The sequence below is a fragment of the Mercenaria mercenaria genome, unplaced genomic scaffold, assembly GCF_021730395.1.
Source record: "Mercenaria mercenaria strain notata unplaced genomic scaffold, MADL_Memer_1 contig_2088, whole genome shotgun sequence".
In the NCBI taxonomy this organism is placed as follows: Eukaryota; Metazoa; Mollusca; class Bivalvia; order Venerida; family Veneridae; genus Mercenaria; species Mercenaria mercenaria.
Window position 1 is genome coordinate 1 of NW_026460123.1, and position 27,350 is coordinate 27,350.

The window sequence follows — 27,350 nt, forward strand, 5'->3', positions numbered from 1 at the left end:
ATTCCAACGTAGAAATATTTACTGCTGTTCAGTGTTACATTGTTAAATCCAGACGATTTTGATCTACAAGAAGTAAACATATCAGAAATAGCTTACATGAAAAATAGCATATCAAACCCTTTTAACTGTGTTAAGTGATAGTAACTCCATTATGTAATTGCCTCTAGTTTTGTTGTCAATTTCTTACTATTTATGTTCCTTTTCCTTTCTTTTTTTTATACCAGTATCTCCTACTACGGATAACTTTATAAATAGTTACTTTACACCTGTGTAATATTCCTTAGTAAACGTTTGTAATTTTTTTTCCATGCATTTGAAGGTTTCTGTTGCCATGAACTATATATGCACATTGATGTAAAAGGGAGAGGACAACCTTAAGCTTATAAAGCTTCCTGTCCAATCCTTTATTGTATATTTGTAATCATGTTGTAAAAATATTGCAAAATAAAATATGTTTAAACCAAATAAATTTAGTACTGTGGCGAGTACTATGTTAGTGCTCAAACCTTTATGTATAGAAGATATAACGTATGTATGGTGCGGGACCACTGAAAAGCAAACGTGCAGATTAGAGTGAAAGGTCATTTCAGCCCTTCCAAAATCAACACATTGCATACTGATGCATGCAAGCATGCATTACCCAATCTTATCTCTAAGTTGTAAAGACTGTTTAACTTACCTTATTTTGCTGTGCGACATTTAGCGTTGGAGTTGCGACATATAACGGTGAGAAAATTTTTGCGACATTTAACGTTTAAGGTGCGACATTTAGCGGCAGACGATTTTGCGACATTTAACGGTGGTTGCGACATTTAACGTCAACCTTGCGACATATAACGGTGGTTGCGACATTTAGCGGCGTTGCGACATTTAACGTTGCCACAATCACATTGTGTAGGTCTTAAAGCATTTCATATTTTAGTCTGAATTACCTGTCCCTTAACTCCTGTGTTCTTTGTAATAATAAACATATACTATTTGGAGTCTTCTACCGACCTCCTAGTTCTGACACCATATACAATAACCTGATTGAAGATTCTATTGGTCTTGCAGTTGACACAAACATCTCGGATATAATAATCACTGGAGATTTCAACTACAATGCTCTATGTCCAACTCCACACAGGAACATTCTTTCCATCACGCAACAATTTAATCTAGAACAGCTTATTGAAGAACCAACCCATTTCACTGAACACTCGACATCCATTCTAGACCTTATTTTCGTGACAAACAGAGATAACATTCTTCTTTCAGGTGTTGGGGAACACTTTCTTGAACAAGACCAACGGTACCACGTTCCAATCTTCGGGCTTCTCAAATTTAATAAACTGAAACAAAAATGCTTTGACAGACTGATATGGGAATATGATCAGGGTGACTACGATAGCCTAAGAGCAGAAATCGACAATTTCAATTGGAATAGCTGTATCGATCCAGATATCAATATATACGCCTCCAATATAACCAATCAAATCACAGTCATTTCAAAACATAACATTCCTAATAAAAATATCACAATTAGACCCTCAGACGTCCCTTGGATGAAAAATAATATAAGGAAGAACATACGAAAGCGTAAGCGTATATACAGAAAAGCTAAGAGAACAAACTCACCTCATCACTGGGAAAAATTTCGACAAGTCCGAAATGAAACTGTTTTGCTCATTCGTGAAGCCAAATCACAATACTTCATCAAACTTTCAGACAAACTTAAAAACGGATCATTCTCTTCAAAAGATTGGTGGACTACCTTAAAATCCTTCATCTCTAGAACGAACAACAATGTTATTCCTCCACTATATAACTCCAACACTCGACAAACTACGTCTTCTGATTTTGAAAAAGCTAACCTTTTAAATGATTACTTCCAAGAGCAGACATACATTGATGACGAAAATATAGAGATACCTAATCCTGGTCTAACGAATTCTACCCACTATTTTAAATGAAATTCATCTTTCTCCGCAGAAACTGAAGATGTCTTGAAGTCTCTACCAGTTCACAAGGCCGCAGGTCCTGATGGTATAAGTAACAGAATTCTACTTGAGGCTTCTCTTGAACTATCTTTTCCTCTTTGTGACCTTTTCAATGCTTCACTTCAATCTTCTACTGTTCCAGTCACATGGAAAGAAGCCCATGTTAGCGCAATCTTCAAGAAAGATGATGCCACTCTTCCTAATAACTATCGTCCAATATCACTCTTAAACACTATTGAAAAAGTTCTTGAACGTCTTATTTTCAAGCATGTTTATAACCATCTTCATGATTCTCGCTTTCTAACTCCTGTACAGTCTGGTTTCATTCCGGGCGACTCCACAGTTAATCAACTTGTTTTTATATACGATACTCTCTGTAAAGCTCTGGATAACGGTCTAGAGGTTCGTGCGGTATTTTTCGATATAAGTAAGGCCTTTGACAAAGTCTGGCACAAAGGATTACTATGTAAATTAAAATACGCAGGAATCTCAGGTTCTCTTCATATGTGGTTTCAGGATTATCTCTTACATAGACGTCAACGTGTTGTACTGCCAGGTGTCAAATCGAACTGGGCTTTTCTCAAAGCTGGAGTTCCACAAGGTTCAATTCTCGGGCCTCTTCTTTTCCTTATCTTTATCAATGACATCGTTGATGAAATCAGATCATGCATCAACTTGTTTGCTGATAACACAAGTCTTTATATTATAGTTCAGCAACCGGACATTGCGGCAAATCTTCTCCAGTCTGATATCCAAACAATTTCATCTTGGGCAGAAAAATGGCTTGTTAAATTTAATCCCTCCAAATCAGAAGCGCTCTTAATTTCAAGAAAACGAAATTTTCAACTACACCCTCCTCTTCGAATGTTTAACCAGATTATTCCAGAGGTACTCGAACATAAACATCTTGGTGTATTCCTGTCAAATGATTGTTGCTGGCATTCTCATATCAATTACATTGTAGCAAAAGCTTGGAAGAGGGTTAATATAATGCGTAAATTGAAATTCTCACTTGACCGTCGCTCCCTTGAAACTATATATATTTCTTTCATAAGGCCAATACTCGAATATGCAGACGTGGTGTGGGGTAACTGTACAAAGTATGAAATGGATCAACTTGACAAAATTCAAAATGAATGTGCTCGAATAGTCTCCGGAGCTACCAAACTTGTTTCTTTTGAAAACCTAAAGAGAGAAGTACCCTGGGAGCCACTTTCCGATAGACGTTACAAACATCGACTTCTTATGTTCTTTAAAATGAAATCTAATCTGACTCCAGCATATCTATCCTCTCTAGTTCCTGACTCAGGTGATACTCGCTACAACCTAAGAAACTCTGAAAATATCCATGGTGTACCTGCAAGAACATCTTTATATTTCAATTCTTTTTTGCCTTCCGTTGTACGTGATTGGAATTTATTGAGACCAGATATCCGTAATTTGGAAACACTTTCATCATTTAAAAGTAATCTAAATAAAAACAAGAAGCATACTCCAGCCTATTACTACACCGGAATTAGAAAACTCCAGGTGCTCCATACACGACTACGAACTAAGTGCAGTGCATTGAATCAACATCTTTACCTAAAAAGTATTTCTCCTACACCATTATGCCAGTGTGGACAGATGGAAACTAATTTCCATTTCTTTTTTGAATGCAGAAATTTCGATCTTTGTCGCAACGATCTTCTTAATAATCTGCGGAATTTCGAAATTGACTTGGATACTATTCTGTTTGGAAACCCAGACCTATCTGATCAGGATAACATGACTATATTTACTCATGTACAGGCATATATTTCCGAAAGTAAGAGATTTGGTTAGCAACCCTAAGACATTCCCATTTCTTCCCACTTTCTCTCTTCTATTCTACCTTTGACTTGTTCTAATCTCTACATTTATGTGAATACTTTCCTTCTACCATATACATTGTCCCCTTTCCATTTTTTACATTCACAGCGATTTATTATTTTTTTTTTTTTTAATTTTTTTTTTTCATATATTTATTTTTTCAAATCTTAAGACTATATTCCTAGCCCCATTACAGATTGAAGTTCGATATGCCCATACAGTTATATTTTGTCCGCAAAGGAGAAGAATTCTATAAGACTTGTCTTCCATTCTTATCCTTTCCTGTTTTGTCTTCACTATAGTATGTCATACGTATAAATATAATGTACTCTATTTTGGGAATAAATATGTTTAAACTAACACCTGTGTGCACGTCGGGATCCTGTATATCTCGTTCTCATACAAAAATATCCTTTATTCAAACTGGTTCGAACAAAAAAAGAAAGAAAAACAAACAATAACCAATTATATCTTGTAGTGAATAATTTAGCAGCAAATGGACCTAGCACCCTGGCGACCTAGCGGTCCGGCAGAATTTTATACGAATATTAAAACGCAAGACATCACTAAAGGAACATTGTGTATCATTTGCAACGCAGCATAATTTATTGTGAGAGTAGACTTAATACAAACAAAATAAGAAACATTTAAGTGTTTAGTTCATTTTCGCTCAATGAAGAATTCAATAACTTGGCCTAGCGGATTGCCAGGCTTGTGTAATGCGAATAACATAAAGAGAGTGTGAATTCAAACATTAAAGCTTAATCAAGCATAGAAAAGCATATAACTTTACATTGACAGTTTGCACAACTGCTCAGCTTTCTGGTATAGTGGAAACTTATTACAATTTTTTTTTGAGAAACTGTCATTTTTATGGTTTATAAATGAAAACACATAAAAATATGTTCATAACTCCAATCTTGCAGTCTGGTACCCAAGCAGCCCGGTATTTTGTTGTAACCATAGTCCCTAAAGCAATAATTTAGAAATCAAGAAAACATTTAAACTCAATAGAACGTAAAACTGAATGTTCTAAAACTTTAAAAAAAGTAGATAAAACACAAAAATTAAGACAAAATGTCATGTTTAATGTCTGTGGTTTATTTAGGTTCAGTGAAATGATATAAACCTTAATGCAAGCGTTTGCTGGGCTATTGGGTCGCCACACTGCTGGATTGAAAGTTTTTCAAAATTATAATAATTTTTTCAAATCACTATTTATTTGTAAACGGGGCCTACAGGCAATGAACTTTGCTTTCTCCATATGTAGTTGTAATTTGTACCAAGAAATAGTACACTCATAATTTTTCGTTAAATACATTTTAATACGGTTTAGGCCGCTATACCGGTAGAAATTTCGCTAGGCGACCTGGCGGGGGCCTAGCGTAGTCTTATTTACCTTAACTTATAAATATACAAGTTTAATTTTTATCTAATCTGTCGCTAGTCATTTTAGGCTTCTCCATCACCAGGCCGCTTACTTTTAGGCCGCTTACTTCAAACCTCTTGGCAGCCAACTTGAGCGTAAACGTAAATATGTCCAAGCACATATTAGCATTAAACATTGTAAATTGTGTTCAAACGAACCAGATCAGACACATTACCTTTTTTAATTATCCATTGTATAATATAATTATGTATAACAGACAAAAATAAGCGAAGACTTTATTTTTGACAAGGATAATAAAAACAAAATAAACAAAAGTCTACTTATGTTTCAGCCTTTACACAAATATTGTGTGCACTGATTTATGTGTGTTCTTCTAGAAAATGAAATGATGTTTTTATTTTTAATATTTCAGAACTGAAGGAAGATTTGATAGCTCTCTACAGGAAAAGGCACCATACCCTTCCTCTGTCGCCCTTATTTGAAGAAAAGGACACGCCTCTACTTAAGTTTTACGTCATGCCAGACATAAATTCAGTGGAAATTCAGATGGAGCCTGGAGGTAGCAAAGAAGTTAAGTCTGAGCTTACGTCATTGCGTGATGTGTTTTACAAGGAAAGTAAACCATGTCATGAAATTTACCTTACTGCAGACGCTGGGTTTGGGAAAACAGCGTTAAGTAAACGGCTCGTTTTGACATGGTGTCAGGCGAAAAAATGTATCCAAAGTGAAGAAAAATACTTTGAAAAGGAAGATATTAGTGCAATGTCAGAGTTTAAATTTGTGTTTTTGTTGGCATTACGTGATTGTTCCGAAGAATACGACATTGATAAAATGATCATAAAACAAATAATTCCACAGCTGGCAAACACGTCTATAACTATCAGAGACCTGGAAATTATTCTTTCTAAGGAAAAATGCCTGATAATACTCGATGGATTAGATGAATGGAGAGCGCCTGTCTGTAAACAAGGAAGAAGTGACATTCCACACAGGAAAGCTAGGGAATGTACAATCCTCACAACAACCAGACCGTGGAAGCTGGGCGTTAGTAAGATACGTTCAACTGAAATAGAGCGAACATTGGAAATTATCGGACTGAGTGAAACCTCTGCTGAAAGTTTAAAAAGGAGTGTGATCTCACTACTGCGTGGTAAAACTGATCTAGAAAAACACATTCAGGACTTTGATCGTGCTATCAGTGATAGAGGCATTTCGAATTTGGAAACTATTCCACTCTTACTGATGTATCTTTTGTGTTTATGGTGTGATGGAATAGAGCTAGGATCATGCAGAACTGAGTTATACTGTCAAATTGTTGAACTACTCCTAAAACGAACGATTGAAAAACATCCGGACATGCAACAGTCGTGCGAACAATCCCAGAGTGATATCCCACAATGCTTCAGTGAACATGAACATTCTAAGAAACACAATTTACTTTTGAAGACTTTAGGACAATTAGCATTTCAAACGTTATTCAGTGAAAACAAAGAAAGCACTCTTGTGTTCAGCCAGTCAGTGACAGAGAAACACCTAACCCCAGAGTATTTGAAATTAAGTCTTGCTTCTGGACTGATAACACAAAGTACAGAAAAGACATTAACAAAACAAATTTCTACATTTTCATTCTCGCACAAAACAATACAGGAATTTTTCTGTGCATTGTACATTAGCTGTCAAAATGAAAGTGATGTCAAAGAAATCTTTCTGAAGGAATGCAAAAGTTTACCAAGTATTCTTGACATGTCGACAGTGCTTGTTTTCATCAGTGGAATGAATGCAGAAATCATTTCTTCAAAATCTCGTAATTTCATGTCAGTAATAAGTGAAGACAAGAGAACGAGCGAATACAGAACTACGACTGATGACGAATGTGAACCTCTGAAAGACATACAAGACATGTACATTTCTTGTATGAAAGAAAACACGAGCGATAAGGAACTCATAATTTACTGCCAAGACTTTTTCTTTAGCAAAGATTGTAAAGAGGAAAAATACTTTAACCATTTAACGCGGCTCTCAATGGACAATAAAAACAACATGACGTCAATAAATATCGACAGACTAAGTGGTCGTAGTTTACGTGATATTATTGATTGTTGTGATCTAGTTCATCCGTTTAACATCAATAAAATATACTACGAGGGTTACGGTGAAAACGCGCCACTTCCTGTACTGTTAAACAAGTCAACGAAATATCTCACTGTTAGTTCGGCTGGTTCTTGGAGCCGTGAAATGTTGCAAACATTACAGAATAATTCTCTGTTACAAGCAATTTATATCTTAGATTTCAAGATGAGCCACGATGTGCTGAATGACTTTCTGAATTATATTATACACAGAAAAACAATGACGGAGATTGGATTGCGGTACTTATCGTGTGCCGAGCACTGGGGGTCGTGTAGTATCAGTCTGGATTTTTGCCAGCATTCAGATCTAAGGAAGTTAGTATTGAGCAGGATACCTAAAGTGTCACAATTGAAAGTTAATAGTCAAGTGGAACACGTGAAGTTGGTGGAGATCAAACTAGGTGAAATGTCGCTGCCTCCTGGATTGGGAAATATCAAACATGTTAAGTTATACAGTGTAAACATGTCTGCTTCAACATTGCATGATCTCGTTAAGGAAGTGGAGAAACTTTCACACAAAGTCACAGTAACAATACGCGGGGGGTGTAAGATAGAACCGGAAAGAGAGTTTGAACACGTTAAACAATATATACACTCATCTCAGAATCTCCGAGTTACGCAGGATGTTAGCGGGTGGTTTGAGTTTGAAAGTAAAAGTTGAAAGTTAAGTTACTAAATAAACTCAGACTGATAGTGTCAGTGTATATAGACATCATTCATTCAAAATACTATAACTCATTACACAACACACTGACATATGACATATGTGTAACATGTCATGTACATTATAATTAAAAATAGTGACAGTCGCGCGTGTTAGTGTAATAAACATTGGATGAAATTCTTGGATAAAAAATGGATGTTCTTGTACACGGATTTATAAACAAGTAAGTTATTTTCTTTGCTTTTATTTATTATATTCTAAACTTGATTTAATATTTTAACAGTTTTATAGAATTGAGCCCCGTCATGTTAAAAGGGGCCATCTTTATGAAAAAATGTTTTCTTGAAATTTATTAATCAGTTTTAAAAACCCAGTCTTCAAACTGACCGGACCACAGTTACTCTCAATTCCTGTGCAATGTATGCTCCGCGAATGTAGGGGGTGGGTGATGAGAGCGTGTAATAGCTACCTTGTTTGTTCGTTCCGTCCGTCTGTTCGTCCGTCCGTATGTCTGTCACACATTTTGTATGTAATCATGTACAAAATGTTAGTTATGTAGTAGACTGGAATCTCAGTACCCACTGATGTGAATAGTTTGAAACTTCACACGCCTGTACACTGTCATGATTTGACATGGAATGCACAGGTTCTATAACTCTGGTTTGCATTTTTACAAAATTATTCCCCCTTTTTGACTTAGAAATTTTTGGTTAAAGTTTTGTATGTTAGTTTGTATGTCAGTACTCACTGATGGAAATACTTTGAAACTTGACATACCTGTTTACTGTCATGAACTGACATGCAGTTCACAGGTTCTATAACTCTTTATTGCATTTTACTGAATTATTTCCCTTTTTCGACTATTTTATGAAGATGTACATGTAAGCTGGACTCAGTACCCACTAATGGAAATGATTTGAAACTTCACACACTAACTTTCTTAAAGTCATGAACTGACAGCAATGCACAGGTTCCATAACTCTACTTTGCCTTAGAAAAAATTATGCCCCTTTTTCAACTTAGGAATTTTTGGTAACAGTTTTGTTTTTGAAGTTTGTATCTCAGTACGCACTGATGTGAATGGAATTAATGAAACTTTAAACATACACTTGTTTACTGTCATGATCTGACATGCAGTGCACAGGTTCAATAACAGTTACTATATTTTGCATTTTTTATGCCCCCACATTGGGGGCGGGGGGCATATAGATTTGCCCTTGTCCGTCCGTCCGTCCTTCCTCCGTCCGTCCTTCCGAGAATGTTGCGTTGCGCCTAACTCCAAAAGTATTTGACCTAGAGTCACCAAAGTTTACAGGAATGTTGGTCAGCATATGCAGTTGTGCACCTGGGGCTTCGCGTCCGGAATCATTCAGTCGTTTAGGAGTTATGGCCCCTGATTTAGTTAAAAATGGTCATTTTAATGTTGTGTCGCGTGTAGCTCCAAAAGTATTTGACCTAGAGTTACCAAAGTTTACAGGAATGTTGGTCAGCATGTGCAGTTGTGCACCTGGTGTTTCACGTCCGGATTCATTCAGTCGTGTAGGAGTTATGGCCCCTGACTCAGTTAAAAATTGGTCATTTTAATGTTGTGTCGTGCCTAGCTCCAAAAATATTTGACATAGAGTCCCCAAAGTTTACAGGAATGTAGGTCAGCATGTGCAGTTATGCACCTGGGGTTTCGCGTCCGGATTCATTCAGTCATATAGGAGTTATGGCCCCTGACTTAGTTAAAAATTGGTCATTTTAATGTTGTGTGGCGCGTAGCTCCAAAAGTATTTGTCGTAGAGTCACAAAAGTTTACAGGAATGTTGGTCAGCATGTGCAATTGTGCACCTGGAACTTTGCGTCCGGATTCATTAAGTCGTTTAGGAGTTATGGCCCCTGATTTAGTTAAAAATGGTCATTTTAATGTTGTGTCGCGTGTAGCTCCAAACGTATTTTACCTAGAGTTACCAAAGTTTATAGGAATGTTGGTCAGCATGTGCAGTTGTGCACATTGGTGTTTCACGTCCGGATTCATTCAGTCGTGTACGAGTTATGGCCCCTGACTTAGTTAAAAATTGGTCATTTTAATGTTGTGTCGTGCCTAGCTCCAAAAATATTTGACCTAGAGTCACCAAAGTTTACAGGAATGTAGGTCAGCATGTGCAGTTATGCACCTGGGGTTTCGCGTCCGGATTCATTCAGTCATATAGGAGTTATGGCCCCTGACTTAGTTAAAAATTGGTCATTTTAATGTTGTGTGGCGCGTAGCTCCAAAAGTATTTGTCGTAGAGTCACAAAAGTTTACAGGAATGTTGGTCAGCATGTGCAATTGTGCACCTGGGGTTTCACCTCCAGATTCATTCATTATTATAAGAGTTAAGGCCCCTGACCTAGAAAAAAATTGTGTCCTTTGTCATGTAGTGGGGGTATCTGTGTCCTATGGACACATTTCTAGTTAAAAAAATAATGCCCCTTTTTCAACTTAGAAATTTTTGGTTCAAGTTTTGTAAAGTAAGCACTTCTGGAAATGCTTTGAAACTTCACATGCTTGTTCACAGGTTCCATAATTCTATTATTTATAAAATGTTTCCATTTTTTTATTTGCATTTTTTTTTAAAATGCCCCTTTTTTAGCCCACCAGGTGGGCTATTCAAATCACTCTGCGTCCGTGGTCCCTCCGTCCGTCTGTCAAAAATTTCTCGTTATCGCATCTCTTCAGAAACTACTGGGGGATTTTGACCAAGCTATGTCAGAATGATGTATTTGTACGCTAGTTGTGTCCCCCCTGAAAATCGGACTGGTTCAACAATTTTTAGTGAGTTTAGTGGGCCCTTTGTTTTTTTTATAATTTACATAGATTCATATAGGGAAAAACTTTGAAAATCTTCTTGACCAAAACCACAGGGCCTAGGGCTTTGATATTTGGTATGAAACATCATCTAGTGGTCCTCTACCAAGACAATTCAAATTATATTCCTGGGGTCAAATATGGCCCCGCCCCAGGGTCACATGGTTTATATAGACTTAATAGGGAAAAACTTTGAAAAACCCTTGTCCAAAACCACAGGGCCTAGGTCTTTGATATTTTGCATGTGACAATCTAGAGGTCTTCTACTAAGGTTGTTCAAATTATCCCCCTAGGGTCAAATATGGCCCCGCCCTGGGGGTCACATGGTTTATATAGACTTAATAGGGAAAAACTTTGAAAAACCTCTTGTCCAAAACCACTGGACCTAGGGCTTTGATATTTTGTATGTGACATCATGTAGTAATCTTCTACTAATGTTGTTCAAATTATCCCCCTAGGGTCAAATATGACCCCGCCCTGGGGGTCACATGGTTTACATAGTTTTATAGAGGGAAAACGTTGAAAATCTTCTTGTCCAAACCACAAAGCCTAGGGCTTTGATATTTGTAATGTAGCATCATCTCTTGGTTCTCTACAAAGTTTGTTCAAATTATCCCCCTAGGGTCAAATATGGCCCCGCTCCGGGGTGAACATGTTTTATATAGACTTATATAGGGAAAAGCTTTAAAAATCTTCTTGTCAATAACCTACAGCATTCAAATTTGGACCACATGTATAGTTTTGAGTGGCAAGATGAACATTGACATGAGTTGACCTTGATCTTGACCTAGTGACCTACTTTCACATTTCTGTAGCTACAGCATTCAAATTTGGACCACATGCATAATTTTGTGCACCGGAAAAAACTTTGACCTTGACATTGACCTAGTGACGTACCTTCACATTTTTGAAAGTACAGGCCTCAAATTTAAACCACATGCATAGTTTTGTGTTCCGAAATGAAATTTGACCTTGATTTTGACCTAGTGACTTACTTTCACATTTCTCAAGCTACAGCCTTCAAATTTGGACCACATGCATAGTTTTGTGTACCGAAAACAACTTTGACATTGACAGTGACCTAGTGACCTACTTTCACATTTCTCAGGCTACAGCCTTCAAATTTGGACCACTTTCATAGCTTTGTGTACCGAAAAAACTTTGACATTGACATTGACCTAGTGATCTACTTTCATATTTTTAAGGTACAGGCTTCAAATTTGGACAACATGCATAGTTTTGTGTTCCGAAATGAAATTTGACCTTGATTTTGACCTAGTGGCCTACTTTCACATTTCTTAAGCTACAGCCTTCAAATTTGGACCACATGCATAGTTTCGTGTTCCGAAATGAAATTTGACCTTGATTTTGACCTAGCGACCTTCTTTCACATTTATGTAGCTACAGCCTTCAAATTTGGACCACATGCAGTTTTGTGTACCGAAAAAAACTGTGACATTGACATTGACCTAGTGACCTACTTGCACATTTCTCAAGCTACAGCCTTCAAATTTGGACCTCATGCATAATACCGAAATGAACTTTGATCTTGAGATTGACCTAGTGACCTACTTTCACATTTCTCCAGCTACACGTCTGCTTTAAAGGACCACATGCATTTTTTTTGTGTTCTGAATTGAAATTTGACATTGATTTTTATCTAGTACCTACTTTCACAATTCTCAAGCTGCAGCCTCCAAATTTGAAGCACATGCATAGTTTTGTATACCGAAATGAACTTGACCTTGAAATTGATCTTGTGACCTACTTTCACATTTCTCAAGCTACAGCTTTCAAATTTGGACCACATGCACAGTGATGTGTACTGAAATGAAATTTGACCTTGATATTGACCTTGAGCTAGTCTTGAAATTTGGAACAATCAAAAATGGCTCAACGGTGGGCGCCAAGATCACTCTGTGATCTCTTGTCATCTTATAAATTTTTTGTTAAATTTTTTGTATGAAAGTTTGTATCTCAGTTTGCACTGATGGAATTGCTTTGAAACTTCACATAATTGTTTACTGTCATTATCTGACATGCAGGTTCCATAACTCTAGTTTGCATTTTTACATAATTATGGAACATTATACATTATTTTTCACTTTCACATTATATGAACCCCTGTTTACATCTCACTGGCATAGCGAGAGAAACCATTTCGTGAAACATTTTTAAATACCCACCACATGTAACAAATACTGTCCTATGTATATACAAGCATTAAACTGCTGTTCCTGTCAATTTTTGGGAGAGAAATCATGTGTTAACAGAGAGATTCTCGCACTCACGTGCTGTTAAAACAACGTTTTTATTATATACCTATATAAATTCTGTAAAACATTTGGCTTGTATTTCACAAGTGAACAGACAGAAAAAGTTCCGTATTGCACCTTTGGAATTCTGTATTGTACCTTTCCGTATTGTATGCGGCATTGCTGCTGGACTACTTTCATTAATATGCATGAGTCCTTGACCTGACACAGATCTATAAATAGCGCTCATAAAAGCTTCACTTAATTCCATTTTAATATCGATAAACATTGAAGATTTCTTTCAATAACAAAACAACAAACAAAAAGGTCGAGGTATATAATACCGTTAAATGGGTCTTTATAGTAGTGTGAGTGACAGTACATTTATTTAACAAATTTATGTGTTTAGTGCTAGAATAGTGTTAACGTTAGCGTATTTCGTGTTATAACATCTTTAGAAGACCCCAGGAATCATTAATTTCCTCGCTCTACCGGGCACCAACCAGTCCCTTGGAATTCTGCGAATTCTGCGAATGACAGCATGCGTTATCTCAACAGCAATATCATCTAAACGCAATAAATATGATCTAATTTTGAACAATTCCCCTTTTCTTGAATTAGTGGTCTATGACCTTATATCTCGCGTTACGGTGTTATAGGTATTTTAGAGCTCCATTTTATTGAAGATCAATTCTTTAAAATCAAAATAAATTTAGAACTTTAAACACTTTCCATTACTGTATCCACGAAATTGGTGTTCGCATTCTTAAGAAAATTGCTGATTTAATTCAGTATAATCTACTGTAATATCTCTTTATATTGTTTCAGTTAATGTACATACATCTATTATCATTATCTAAACGTCTTCGAGACTGTCTATCTTTTGCACATTTAATTAATCAATGACTAATGCATCATACTTGGTTGCTTTTTCTACCCCAGTTTACCAGTCTATCAGTTTGTACATTATTAAGTCATTATTGTATCAACTTAGTGCTCATCTGGCAGTTCTCGGTAATTCTCGTCTAGGCCGACATCCGGTGCTGGTCGTTTCCAAGGATACATTTCCTGTAGCTGGTTCCCGTGGTTCATTTGAGTGTCTCCGAATATTGTTCGACCTTTGGTCTCTTTGTAGAGTAATTGTTTATAGGAGAGATCGCCGTGACGTCAACATTAATTAACAACTGTTTATCTAGTGGTGGGCAAAACAAATGTTGTTTCATTGTTTATGTATGGGATCGGAATTTTTAATTTTTGGTAACTTTTTCATTCATTTACGGATTTTCAAAATTAAAAAAAAAAAAAAAAAAAAAAATGAAACACAAATGTACTTACAATTTTCATATTTTTTGTTGTTACATATACGCAGTAAGGCAAATGTTCAAATGATTGTAAATACATGTTATTGTAAATCAGATATTTTTAATGTCTTTCAGATTCAGTTTCCTTTCATAAAGATCGACGGCAATACTTCAAGAGCATAGAGGTAGCCTACACATTCACTACCATAAAATACTTCACGTGTTCTTCCGGTGTCTGTGCTAGCCTGTATACACACAGCGTGACAAACCGCATCACCGTTTATTTCTTGCAGTTGGACAAAAAGAATTTACAGGACAATAATCGTATTATACCCAAAATTCTAGCATAAAACTTCTGTTCTTGTCACTTTTCGGGGGTGTTTTAACAAGAGAGAAAACGTGTGTTAACAGAGAGATTCTCGCGCTCACGTGCTGTTATAACACCTTTTTATATATGCGCATTCCGTGGCAAAGCGTAAACGCATTACGGCCTCAAAACGGATAATTCAAATGGAAATGACGTCAACGTGAAAAAACAACTCAGATATTCCCGCGCATTTCATGGAAATTTGATGACGTTGAGGGAGAATGTATTCATTTATTAGTTTTCTCCACGTTTTATGCTAGAATAGCGTTAGCGCATGTTCATTTCGTGTTATAACATCTTCAGAATCCCTCGGGATACGTTGGTACCCTCGCCCTACGGGCTCGGGCACCAACCAATCCCTCGGGATTCTGCAGACGTTATAACATGAAAAAACATGCGTTATCCCTACAGTCTTGTGAGAAAAACTGCTTTGAATTATTAATTTTCATTAACAGAGACAAATCATACTGTTTTACCTAGATTAGCTGGTAAAGAAATGTCTGAATTTCATTTGTGTAAAAATGTCGCATTTGAACTCATTTTCTAATAAGAAAAGTTAATAAGTAAAGTTTATTATGTACGTTAGTATTATGCGGAAGGGTTTTAAATAGTCACGCGCGCTGTCTTAAGTCAACTTTTCTTTGTTAAAGTTTTGATTTGTCTTCATTTTGATACTAATTACTAACAATGTTTAATTGTTATTTTGAGATAATCGGTTTTAAAAAAGCCTGGAAATGGACGTTTTATGGCATACACAATGACTGTTGCTGTGTTTGACATACCACGACAAAGAATTTTTTTATGGAATTGTTTAGATATTAAATGCATTTTGTTCTAAGAAACAACTATGTTGTGAGGCATATTTTTATGTCGTTACCAAAATCACAATTTGTTTGCATAGTCTGTAACCGATATACTGCAGTTTATTATTTTCATGCGAATTAAAGGACTATTTTATGACTTACGCTCTCTGTAGAAAATTATTTGTTTCTAGCAGACGGCATTCATAATTACACTAGGAAGAACATATTTATACGAAATCCCTGTACACTTCGTAGCTAACTTTTCATAATTTGAAAAAAAAACTAGGAATCCTATTTGTTTTATACGATTGTGAAAAAAAATCTTTGATTGAACAATAGATGAAAACTTTTCCTTGTAGAAATTACTTGGATTGTTAATTATTAGAGTTACTTTTATATGACTTTTTTTATCTCTTCTTAAAATGTTCACTTATTTCTAAATATTAAACTAATAGATGTTGCAAAAACAAAAAAAAAATAATCTTTTCATGAACAAGAGTTGGTTTTACAACAAAATGGAAATTTGGACTATATGATAAATAGACTCAGATAATTAGCATACACTTATAAATTTATATGTAGGTCTATTTCTAAAGGGAGAAAATCGTATCCTTTCTGAAGTATAGCTGTTACCTTGTGTATATACAGTTGAGAGACTTTAGTAGATATATTGTCTGTACGCCTTAGGTAATTTATATTTTATGTGAGCTGTTTTTAGCTCACCTGAGCAATGTGATCGCTCGATGTCCGGCGTCCGTCGTATGTCGTCTGTCTGTCAACATTTAGCTTGTGTATGCGATAGATGCTATATTTTTCAACTGATCTTCGTAAAATTTTGTCAGTATGATAACCTTGATAAAATCTAGGCCAAGTTTGAAAATAGGTTATCTGGGGTCAAAAACTAGGTCACTATGTTAAATCAAAGAAAAACACTGTGTATGCGATAGAGGCTGCATTTTTCAACTGATCTTCATGAAATTTTGTCAGAATGATCACCTTGATGAAATCTATGACGAGTTTGAAGATTGAATATCTTGAGTTAAAAACTAGGTCACTAGGTTAACTCAAAGAAAAACTTGTGTATGTGATATAGGCTGTATTTTCAGTTGATCTTCATGAAATTTGGCAGAATGGTTGCTTTGATGATATCTAGGCCGAATTAAAAATAGCTCATCTTTGATCAAAAAGTAGGTCATTAGGTCAAATCAAAGAAAAAAACTTGTGAATGTGATAGAAGCTGTATTTTTAAGTTGATCTTCATGAAATTTGGTCAGAATGATTGCCTTGATAAAATTTAGGTCGAGTTTGAATATGGGTTATCTGGAATAAAAAACTAGGTCACAAGGTCCAATCAAAGAAAAACCTTGTGTATGCAATAGAGTCTGCATTTGTTGATTGATCTTCATGAAATATAGTCAGAATGATTGCCTTGATGAAATCTAGGCAGAGTTTGAATATTGGTCATCTGGGACCAAAAACTAGGTCATTAGGTCAAATCAAAGAAAACTCTTGTGTATGTGATAGAAGCTGTATTTTTCAATTGATCTTCATGAAATTGGGTCAGAATAATTGCCTTGATGTAATCAAGGTCGAGTTTGAATATTAGTCATCTGTATTAAAAAGTAGGTCACTAGGTCAAATCAAAGAAAAAACTTGTTTATGCGATACAGGCTGTATTTGTCACTTGACCTTCATGAAATTTGGACAGAATGATTGTCTTGATAAAATCTAGGCCATGTTTAAATATAGGTCATCTGGGGTCAAAAACTAGGTCACTAGGTCGTATCAAAGAAAATATTTGTTTAAACTCAAGAAACCACATTTTGGGTTCAATCCTAGTGAAAATTTGGCAGAATGTTTGTTTTCATGAAATCACTAGGTCAAACTTGTTTACACTGTTATGGTGTGTTTCTCAGGTGAGCGACCTAGGGCCATCTTGGCCCTCTTGTTAGTTTTACTTAAGGTCAAATGTTTGAGCCTTTCATTTCGTTTCCGCCCTTGTATCTCCTTAACCCCTTGAACGATAATCATGAAACTTGGGTCAATTGATCACCTTATCAAAACGATGTGCAGAACTCATGAGTCAGCCATGTCGGCTTAAGGTCAAGGTCACAAGGACAAATGTTTGAGCCTTCCATTTTGTGTGCACTCTGTATCTCCTAAACCCCTTGAAGGATAATCATGAAACTTGGATCAAATGATCTTCATATCAATTAATCCCCCACCATGAGTGTTAGGGGCTATAGGAATGGTCTCCTTCCGTTCGTCCGTCCATCCATCTTCCGTCCTTCCGTACCATTTTGTGTCCGCTCTGTATCTCTTAAACTCCTTGAAGGATTTTCATGAAATTTTGATCAAATGATAACCTCATCAGGACGATGTACTAAACCATGAGACGGCCATGTCTTTTCAAGGTCAAGGTCACAACTCAAGATCAAATGTTTGAGTCTTGCATTTTGTGTCCGCCCTTTATTTCCTAAACCCCTCAAAGGATAATCATGAAACTTGAATCAAATGATCTTCTCATCAATTAATGCCCCGCCACGTGTGGTGGGGGTTATAGGAATTGTCTCCATCCATCCTTCCGTCCATCTATCTTTCGTCCTTCTGTCCGTCCGTAACATTTTGTGTCTGCTCTGTATCTCTTAAACCGATTGAAGGATTATCATGAAACTTGGGTCAAATGATAACCTCATCAGGTCGATGTGTAGAACTTATGAATCAGTCATGTCGGTTCAAGGTCAAGGTCACAACTCAAGGTCAAATGTTTGAGCTTTGCTTTTTATGTCCACCCTTTATTAGCTCAGGTGAGTTTTTTCTGATCGCTCGATGTCCGGCGTCCGTCGTCTGTCTGTCGTCCGTCAACATTTAGCTTGTGTATGCGATAGAGGCTGTATTTTTCAACTGATCTTCATGAATTTTAGTCAGAATAATAATCTTGATGAAATCTAGGCCGAGTTCGAAAATGGGTCATCTGGGATCAAAAACTAGGTCACTAGGTCAAATCAAGGAAAAACCTTGTGTATGCGATAGAGGCTGTATTTTTCAGTTGATGTTCATGAAATTTTGTCAGAATGATAACCTTGATGAAATCTAGGCCAAGTTCAAAAATGGGTCACCTGGAATTAAAAACTAGGTCACTAGGTCAAATCAAGGAAAAACATTGTGTATGCGATAGAGGCTGTATTTTTCAATTAATCTTCATGAATTTTTGTCAGAATGATTACCTTGATGAAATCTAGATCGAGTTTAAAAATCGGTCATCGGGGGTCAAAAACTAGGTCACTAGGTCAAATCAAAGAAAAACCTTGTGTATGCGATAGAGGCTGTACTTTTCAATTGGTCTTCATGAAATTTTGTCAGAATGATATCCTTGATGAAATCTAGGCTAAGATTGAAAATGGGTCACCCGGGGTCAAAAACTAGGTCACTAGGTCAAATCAAGGAAAAACCTTGTGTATGCGATAGAGGCTGTATTTTTCATTTTATCTTCATGAATTTTGGTCAGAATGATTACCTTGATGAAGTATAGGCTGAGTTTGAAAATGGGTTATCTGGGGTTAAAAAGTAGGTCACTAGGTCAAATCAAATAAAACCCTTGTGTATGCGATAGAGGCTGTATTTTTCAACTGATCTTAATGAAATTTTGTCAGAATGATAATCTTGATGAAATCTAGGCCAGTTTTGAAAATGGGTCATCTGGGGTCAAAAACTAGGTCATTAGGTCAAATCAAAGAAAAACCTTGTGTATGCGATAGAGGCTGTATTTTTTAATTGATCTTCATGAATTTTGGTCAGAATTATTGCCTTGATAAAATCTAGGTCAAGTTTGAATATGGGTCATCGGGGATAAAAAACTAGGTCACTAGGTCAAATCAAAGAAAAAAGTTTTGTATGCGATAGAGGCTGTATTTTTTAATCGAGGTTGATGAAATTTAGTCAGAATGATTGCCTTCATCAAATCTAGGTCAAATTCGAATATAGGTCATCTTAGCTCAAAAACTAGGTCATTAGGTCAAATTGAAAAAAATGCTTGTTTACACTTAAGAGACCACATTTTTTATCCAATCTTAATGAAAATTGGTCAGAATATTTGTTTCCATGAAATCACTATATATGTCAAACATGTTTACACTGTTATGGTATGTTTATCAGGTGAGCGACCTAGGGCCATCTTGGCCCTCTTGTTTCCTTAACCCCTCAAAGAATAATCATGAAACTTAGGTTTAATGATCTTCTCATCAAGACAATATGTAGAATTGATGAGTCAGCCATGTCCGTTTATGGTCAAAGTCACGGTTCAAGGTCAAATGTTTCAGCCTTCATTTCGTGTCTGCCCTGTATCTCCTTAATCCTTTGAACGATAATCATGAAACATGGGTCACATGATCACCTTATCAAAACAGTATGCAGAACCCATGAGTCAGCCATGTCGGCTAAAGGTCAAGGTCACAACTCAAGGTCAAATGTTTGAGCCTTCCATTTTGTGTCCACTCTGTATCTCCTAAACCCCTTGAAGGATAATCATGAAACTTGGATCAAATGATCTTCTCATCTTAATCCCCCGCCGTGAGCGGTGGGGTTTATAGGAATTGTCTCCGTCCATCCTTCCGTCCGTCCGTCCAACAATTTCCCGTCCTTCTGTCTTTCTGTAACGTTTTGTGTCCGCTCTGTATCTCTTAAACTCCTTGAAGGATTAGAATGAAACTTGGGTCAAATAATAACCTCATCAAGGAAATGTGCAGAACCTATGAGTCAGCCATGTCGGTTCAAGTTTAAGGTCACAACTCAAGGTCAAATGTTTGAGCCTTGCTTTTTATGTCCGCCCTTTATTTCCTTAACCCATCAAAGGATTATCATGAAACTTGGGTCCAATGATCTTCTTATCTAGACAATGTGCAGAATCTATGAGTCAGCTATGTCCGTTCACGGTCAATGTCTCGATTCAAGGTCAAATGTTTGAGCCTTTCATTTCGTGTCTGCCCTGTATCTCCTTAATCCTTTGAACGATAATCATGAAACGTGGGTCAAATGATCACCTTATCAAGACGATGTGCAGAACCCATGAGTCAGCCATGTCGGCTTAAGGTCAAGGTCACAACTTAAGGTCAAAATTTTGAGCCTTCCATTTTGTGTCCACTCTGTATCTCCTAAACCCCTTGAAGGATAATCATGAAACTTGAATCAAATGTTCTTCTCATCAATTAATGCCCGGCATGAGTGTTGGGGGTTATAGGAATTGTCTCCGTCATTCCTTCCGTCCTTCCGTAATATTTGGTGTCCACTCTGTGTCTCTTAAACCCCTTGAAGGATTAGAATGAAACTTGGGTCAAATAATAACCTCATCAAGGAAATGTGCAGAACCTATGAGTCAGCCATGTCGGTTCAAGGTCAAGGTCACAACTCAAGGTCAAATGTTTGAGCCTTGCTTTTTATGTCCGCCCTTTATTTCCTTAACCCATCAAATGATAATCATGAAACTTGGGTCCAATGATCGTCTTATCTAGACAATGTGCAGAATCTATGAGTCAGCTATGTCCGTTCACGGTCAATGTCTCGATTCAAGGTCAAATGTTTGAGCCTTTCATTTCGTGTCTGCCCTGTATCTCCTTAATCCTTTGAACGATAATCATGAAACATGGGTCAAATGATCACCTTATCAAGACGATGTGCAGAACCCATGAGTCAGCCATGTCTGCTTAAGGTCAAGATCACAACTTAAGGTCAAAATTTTGAGCCTTCCATTTTGTGTCCACTCTGTATCTCCTAAACCCCTTTAAGGATAATCATGAAACTTGAATCAAATGTTCTTCTCATCAATTAATGCCCGGCATGAATGTTGGGGGTAATAGGAATTGTCTCCGTCATTCCTTCCGTCCTTCCGTAATATTTTGTGTCCACTCTGTATCTCTTAAACCCCTTGAAGGATTAGAATGAAACTTGGGTCAAATAATAACCTCATCAAGGAAATGTGCAGAACCTATGAGTCAGCCATGTCGGTTCAAGGTCAAGGTCACACTCAAGGTCAAATGTTTGAGCCTTGCTTTTTATGTCCGCCCTTTATTTCCTTAACCCATCAAATGATAATCATGAAACTTGGGTCCAATGATCGTCTTATCTAGACAATGTGCAGAATCTATGAGTCAGCTATGTCCGTTCACGGTCAATGTCTCGATTCAAGGTCAAATGTTTGAGCCTTTCATTTCGTGTCTGCCCTGTATCTCCTTAATCCTTTGAACGATAATCATGAAACATGGGTCAAATGATCACCTTATCAAGACGATGTGCAGAACCCATGAGTCAGCCATGTCTGCTTAAGGTCAAGATCACAACTTAAGGTCAAAATTTTGAGCCTTCCATTTTGTGTCCACTCTGTATCTCCTAAACCCCTTGAAGGATAATCATGAAACTTGAATCAAATGTTCTTCTCATCAATTAATGCCCGGCATGAGTGTTGGGGGTTATAGGAATTGTCTCCGTCATTCCTTCCGTCCTTCCGTAATATTTTGTGTCCACTCTGTATCTCTTAAATTCCTTGAAGGATAAGAATGAAACTTGGGTCAAATAATAACCTCATCAAGGAGATGTGCAGAACCTATGAGTCAGCCGTGTCGGTTCAAGGTCAAGGTCACAACTCAAGGTCAAATGTTTGAGCCTTGCTTTTTATGTCCGCCCTTTTTTTCCTTAACCCATCAAAGGATAATCATGAAACTTGGGCCCAATGATCGTCTTATCTAGACAATGTGCAGAATCTATGAGTCAGCTATGTCCGTTCACGGTCAATGTCTCGATTCAAGGTCAAATGTTCGAGCCTTTCATTTCATGTCTGCCCTGTATCTCCTTAATCCTTTGAACTATAATCATGAAACGTGGGTCAAATGATCACCTTATCAAGACGATGTACAGAACCCATGAGTCAGCCATGTCGGCTTAAGGTCAAGGTCACAACTTAAGGTCAAAATTTTGAGCCTTCCATTTTGTGTCCACTCTGTATCTCCTAAACCCCCTGAAGGATAATTATGAAACTTGAATCAAATGTTCTTCTCATCAATTAATGCCCGGCATGAGTGTTGGGGGTTATAGGAATTGTCTCCGTCATTCCTTCCGTCCTTCCGTAATATTTTGTGTCCACTCTGTATCTCTTAAACCCCTTGAAGGATTATAATGGAACTTAGACCAAATGATAACCTCATCAAGACAATGTGCAGAACCTATGAGTCAGCCATGTCGGTTCAAGGTCAAGGTCACAACTCAAGGTCAAAGGTTTGGGCCTTGCATTTCGTGTCCGCCCTGTATTTCCTAAACCTCTCAAAGGAAAATCATAAAACTTGGGTCAAATGATCACCTCATCCAGACAATGTGCAGAATATATGAGTCAGGCATGTCGGTTCAATGTCAAGGTCACAATTCAAGGTCAAATGTATGAGCCTTTCATTTCCTGTCCGCCCTGTGTCTCCTTAACCCTTTGAACGATAATCATGAAACTTGGGTCAAATGATCATCTGATCAAGACGATGTGCAGAACTCATGAGTCAGCCATGTCGGCTTAAGGTCAATATCACTACTCATGGTCAAAGGTTTGAGCCTTCCATTTTGTGTCCACTCTGTATCTCCTAAACCCCTTGAAGGATAATCATGAATCTTGGATCAAATGAGCTTCTCATCAATTAATTCCCCACCACGAGTGGTGTGAGTTATAGGAATTGTCTCCGTCCATCTTTCCGTCCTTCTGTCCTTCCGTAACATTTTGTGTCCACTCTGTATGATAACCTCATCAAGTCGATATGCAGAACCTATGAGCCATATTGGTTCAAGGTCAAGGTCACAACTTAAGGTCAAATGTTTGGGCCTTGCATTTCGTTTCCGTCCTGTATTTTCTAAACCTCTTAAAGGATAATCATGATACTTGGGTCAAATGATTACCTCATCCAGCAGTATTACTTCCCTTTGAAACTGGACTCCATATTTTGGGCTTTTAAGTTTGGTCATATTATAAACATTAGAGGACGTGCTTGTTTGTTTTTGGTTTGTATTCTGTCCTCAGCAATTTTAAACAATTTTAATTCTGGAAGAAAATAACATAAATGAGTGGGAATTGAGACCAAGTTGCCTCGGCATAAAAAAAACACAAAAACTTGACTAATACTTTACAGAGGAATTCATACTCAAGGACCGTTAATCTAAAGCTTAATAAATAAGGCAGTTTACCTAAATTCGATACTCTGTGACAAACGCTTTTCATTTGTAGAAATAACTATTTCTCGTATATGCTTCCATAACATAACCTGTCAGTATCTCAAGTTTACAAGTTTATTGAAATTATTCATGTCCCATATGGGCATGTGATATGCATGACAAATAATACAATGTGACATCAGATTCAAAGCCCTCTCAAGAAATATAAGACGGATTACACCAAACCGGAAGTGACTACCCAGTGTTACATGTAAAGTAGTCCAAAATGTAGTTCCATGCTATGGATGAAATCTGGTATAATGAGTGATATGAGGAGTTATATTTTTGGCTTAGTTTAGTTGCTTATTGTATTGAGAAAAGATCTAGACCTTTTTCATTGTGAATTTTCTGGTTTTTTGTTCTTTGCGAAAAAGTTTACCTACGCGTATTTGCTAAATGGCTGTTTTCAAGAGGGCATTTTTAGAGGGTGATGTTTCTCAGAACAGATTAAGTTTCTTATATACAACATAACATCAATATTTTTCTATATTTTTGATAAGAAGTCATGTCATACTAAATGACCATATATGGTTTTCATATCATTGAAATGCTCTAAAATGCTGAAAATGAGGTCTGAATATTTTATTGTAAAATGAAATAAAGAAGAACTTGAATTGGTAGAATGTAACCTAGAGCAATACTTACTTGATGTCGTAAACTTTTCTCTTTTTTTTTTGTCGTCGTACAATCTGGAGGTCAGTCCCTTTAATATGATGAAGTTTTTCGTCGCAATTTTCGTTATTTTATCACTGACAGAAAATGTAATTTTGTTAAATATGAATGTTAGATATCTATAGTAATACTGTATATATAGCATATCGTTCTATACACTATATATCAGATCATTAGCTTATTTTGCAGCCGAGACAATTAGTCAGTCCTCTTCCGGTACGGGGAACTCCATATTGCATGACAATACTTTATCCACTTGTGTGGAATTATGTTACGTGTTAACATTTTTAAAATACTTTCTTTCAAGAAAAATACTAAAGCTAAGCTGTTTTCTCGCGGATTGGCTGTATTACATATAAATTTTGATAACGTATGCCGGACTCGGGCGGTAAACTGGTTTATCAGAGGTGAAGAACTACCTTAAATGCCATGCTTTACATTGTTCATACAATATTTTATGTTGTAACTATTGTTGTATAGTACTCTTGATAAAATAAAAAGTTATATGAATGCATATAAAATCGTGTATTGTGAGTACTTATATCTGTTCATTGTTTTGTTCTATTTAATTCGAACACTTGGCGAACATTATTTAAATAAAAATCTAATCAACGAATGAGATGACTTTATTTTTAATCAAAATGAATTTCATAACAATGTTATCACATGAAGTTAGAAAACACGCTCTACCTTGACTTCTGTACTATCAGCTCGATACCATTACTAATGAAAACATTAGATGTAATTTGGCTACCTATTCCTGACCTTATAAATCGTCCTGTTATTGATTGCATTAGGATAAATTTTTATTGTTGATAGTGTTAGCTAGTGTACAAATATATTTTTGGCGTTTCAGCTCATTGTCATGATATCTGCACGGCCGTGCTTTATCAGTTTCATGATACGAATAATAATTCATGAAGTGTATATTAATAATTTTGCACATAAATTAAATGTTGTGTTCTGTAATTGTTATATACATTTATATTTGTATTATATTTATGCTTATTATTGAAAAGTGTCAATATTGGACATATATTATGCTAATTTGTATACCAAAATGGTGTTTTGAAGAAAACTATGGTAATAATTAAAAGATGTTAATGAATTTCGATTTGTTTATTACTTAACACTTTACATGGCTTTCCCCGGTTAGTTGTTTACTTTACACTTTACATGGCTTTGCCCGGTTGGTTGTTCACCCGATTTGTTGTTTACTTAACACTTTCCATGGCTTTGTCCGGTTTGTTGTTTACTTAACACTTTCCATGGCTTTGTCCGGTTGGTTGTTCACTTAACACTTTCCGTGGCTTTGTCCGGTTGGTCGTTCTTCATTGTATCTGTACATATCCAGCACGGGCAAGATTCACTAGTCTAAGAGCAATTTTCATACATATTCAGGTAGACTGTTGCATAAAATTTTGTTCCGTTTTAAGTTCACATGAACTTTATTTAGAGCGAGTTATTAGTATAGGTAAAAAAATCATTTACTGACCTTTGAATGAAATTAAGTTTAGCAGTAATGAGTGTTACGTAACATTAGTCATTAGAAGGTCAATTAGAGGTCTATTACCAAGTAAGTAAGCATTAGCAACCCCCTCCTCCCCACCCACCCCCATATTGCCAACTAAATGACTTATTTCTTAGATTAAATGTAACCTGGTATAATAAACCAGTAAGTCAAAAATCTGAAAATCTCTTTTTGCTGACTGGATGTTTCAGGCTACCAGTTAAACTATAGTTAAGGCGGATGGTCTGGTGTTCGTTGTCCTGTTTCAATATTTTTACTGAAACATATTTTCTGAAACCATTCAGTGAAAGTTGATAAACCTTAGCCTTGTCTTCAGTCAAAGTCGTTCAAAGAAATATAGTGAATGCAGAATTCTGGTATCCATAGCAACCAAAGGGAAAAAACCTTGTCAAATCTCCTAGATCACAAGGCCAAAAGATATTTGGTATTTAATTATGTCTAGTGCGCCTCGACCAAACTTGTTCAAATCGTGCCCTTGGGGCCGCTTCATTCACATTTTTTACGTTGCCTTAAATATGAAGTCTTCTTGTCAAAAATCCCAAGGCCGTAAGCTTAGTTATTTTGGTTGCACGTTGAATAGTGGTCCCCTACTTGTCTTGTTCAAATCAAGTTAAAACTGGACCCATCCTGGGTTCACTAGTTTTACTTAGACTTGTACTGGAAAAGCTTTAAAGTCTTCTTGTCTTCAATTTCTGGTAGTCTAGTGATCTTCAAATATGTCCCTTCAAACAAATTAGGGGGCCATGATGGCACTTTGTTGCTTGCCTGAATCAAATGGGTAGATAGATCTGTAAGTAGATAGCAGACAATGATATATCCCAAAACCTCGGAGCCCTTGGTCTCTTCATGTTTTATCCAGATTTTTTTTCTGTACAAGTGCACGTCATATAAGTGACGTCAAAGTCACTTTGTCTGCAACAGATAAAAAAAGCAACATATGATAATCAGCAAAAAAGCCAACATATGTGTCTGTATACATTAGATTTATTACAAACGAACACGATATATTGCTCGGCAGAACCTCGCATTTAATAGTATCTTATTCACTTCGTGAAATAAGCTCTAGATGAAAAGACACTCGTATGAAACTAAATATCCTGTTTTCAAGTCCACCGGGAGCTCTAATACTAAGCCAGATATAAATAATTGTAGCAGACGTAACGTTTAACCTACGAGTTTCGATTCCCGCTTTTTCTTCATTGTGCAGACGGCAGCTTACCTACATGTAAGTATCTCTGTCTGGAGATAGTTCTTCTTGAAATTACATCAACATGATTCACTTTGTCCTTTTTCGTTTTATACATTTTATCCATTCTGGAGACGCTCGTGTCGCTTGCCTG

The 27,350-nt window shown here is 36.6% G+C and overlaps 1 protein-coding gene across 1 annotated transcript; it reads left to right on the top strand.

Moving 5' to 3' along the window:
- The first annotated feature begins 5,636 nt into the window (after window positions 1–5,636).
- LOC128552154 (uncharacterized) lies at window positions 5,637–21,588 on the top strand. The gene is made up of 2 exons (XM_053533172.1): window positions 5,637–8,236; window positions 14,538–21,588. Exon 1 carries the CDS (start codon window positions 5,737–5,739, stop codon window positions 8,008–8,010), a length of 2,274 nt encoding a protein of 757 aa, XP_053389147.1. The 5' UTR covers window positions 5,637–5,736; the 3' UTR covers window positions 8,011–8,236; window positions 14,538–21,588.
- The last annotated feature ends 5,762 nt before the right edge of the window (window positions 21,589–27,350 follow it).

What these genes read in the sequence shown, in the direction of transcription:
- LOC128552154 (XM_053533172.1), top strand. Translation starts at nt 5,737, where the DNA reads ATGCCAGACATAAATTCAGTGGAAATTCAGATGGAGCCTGGAGGTAGC.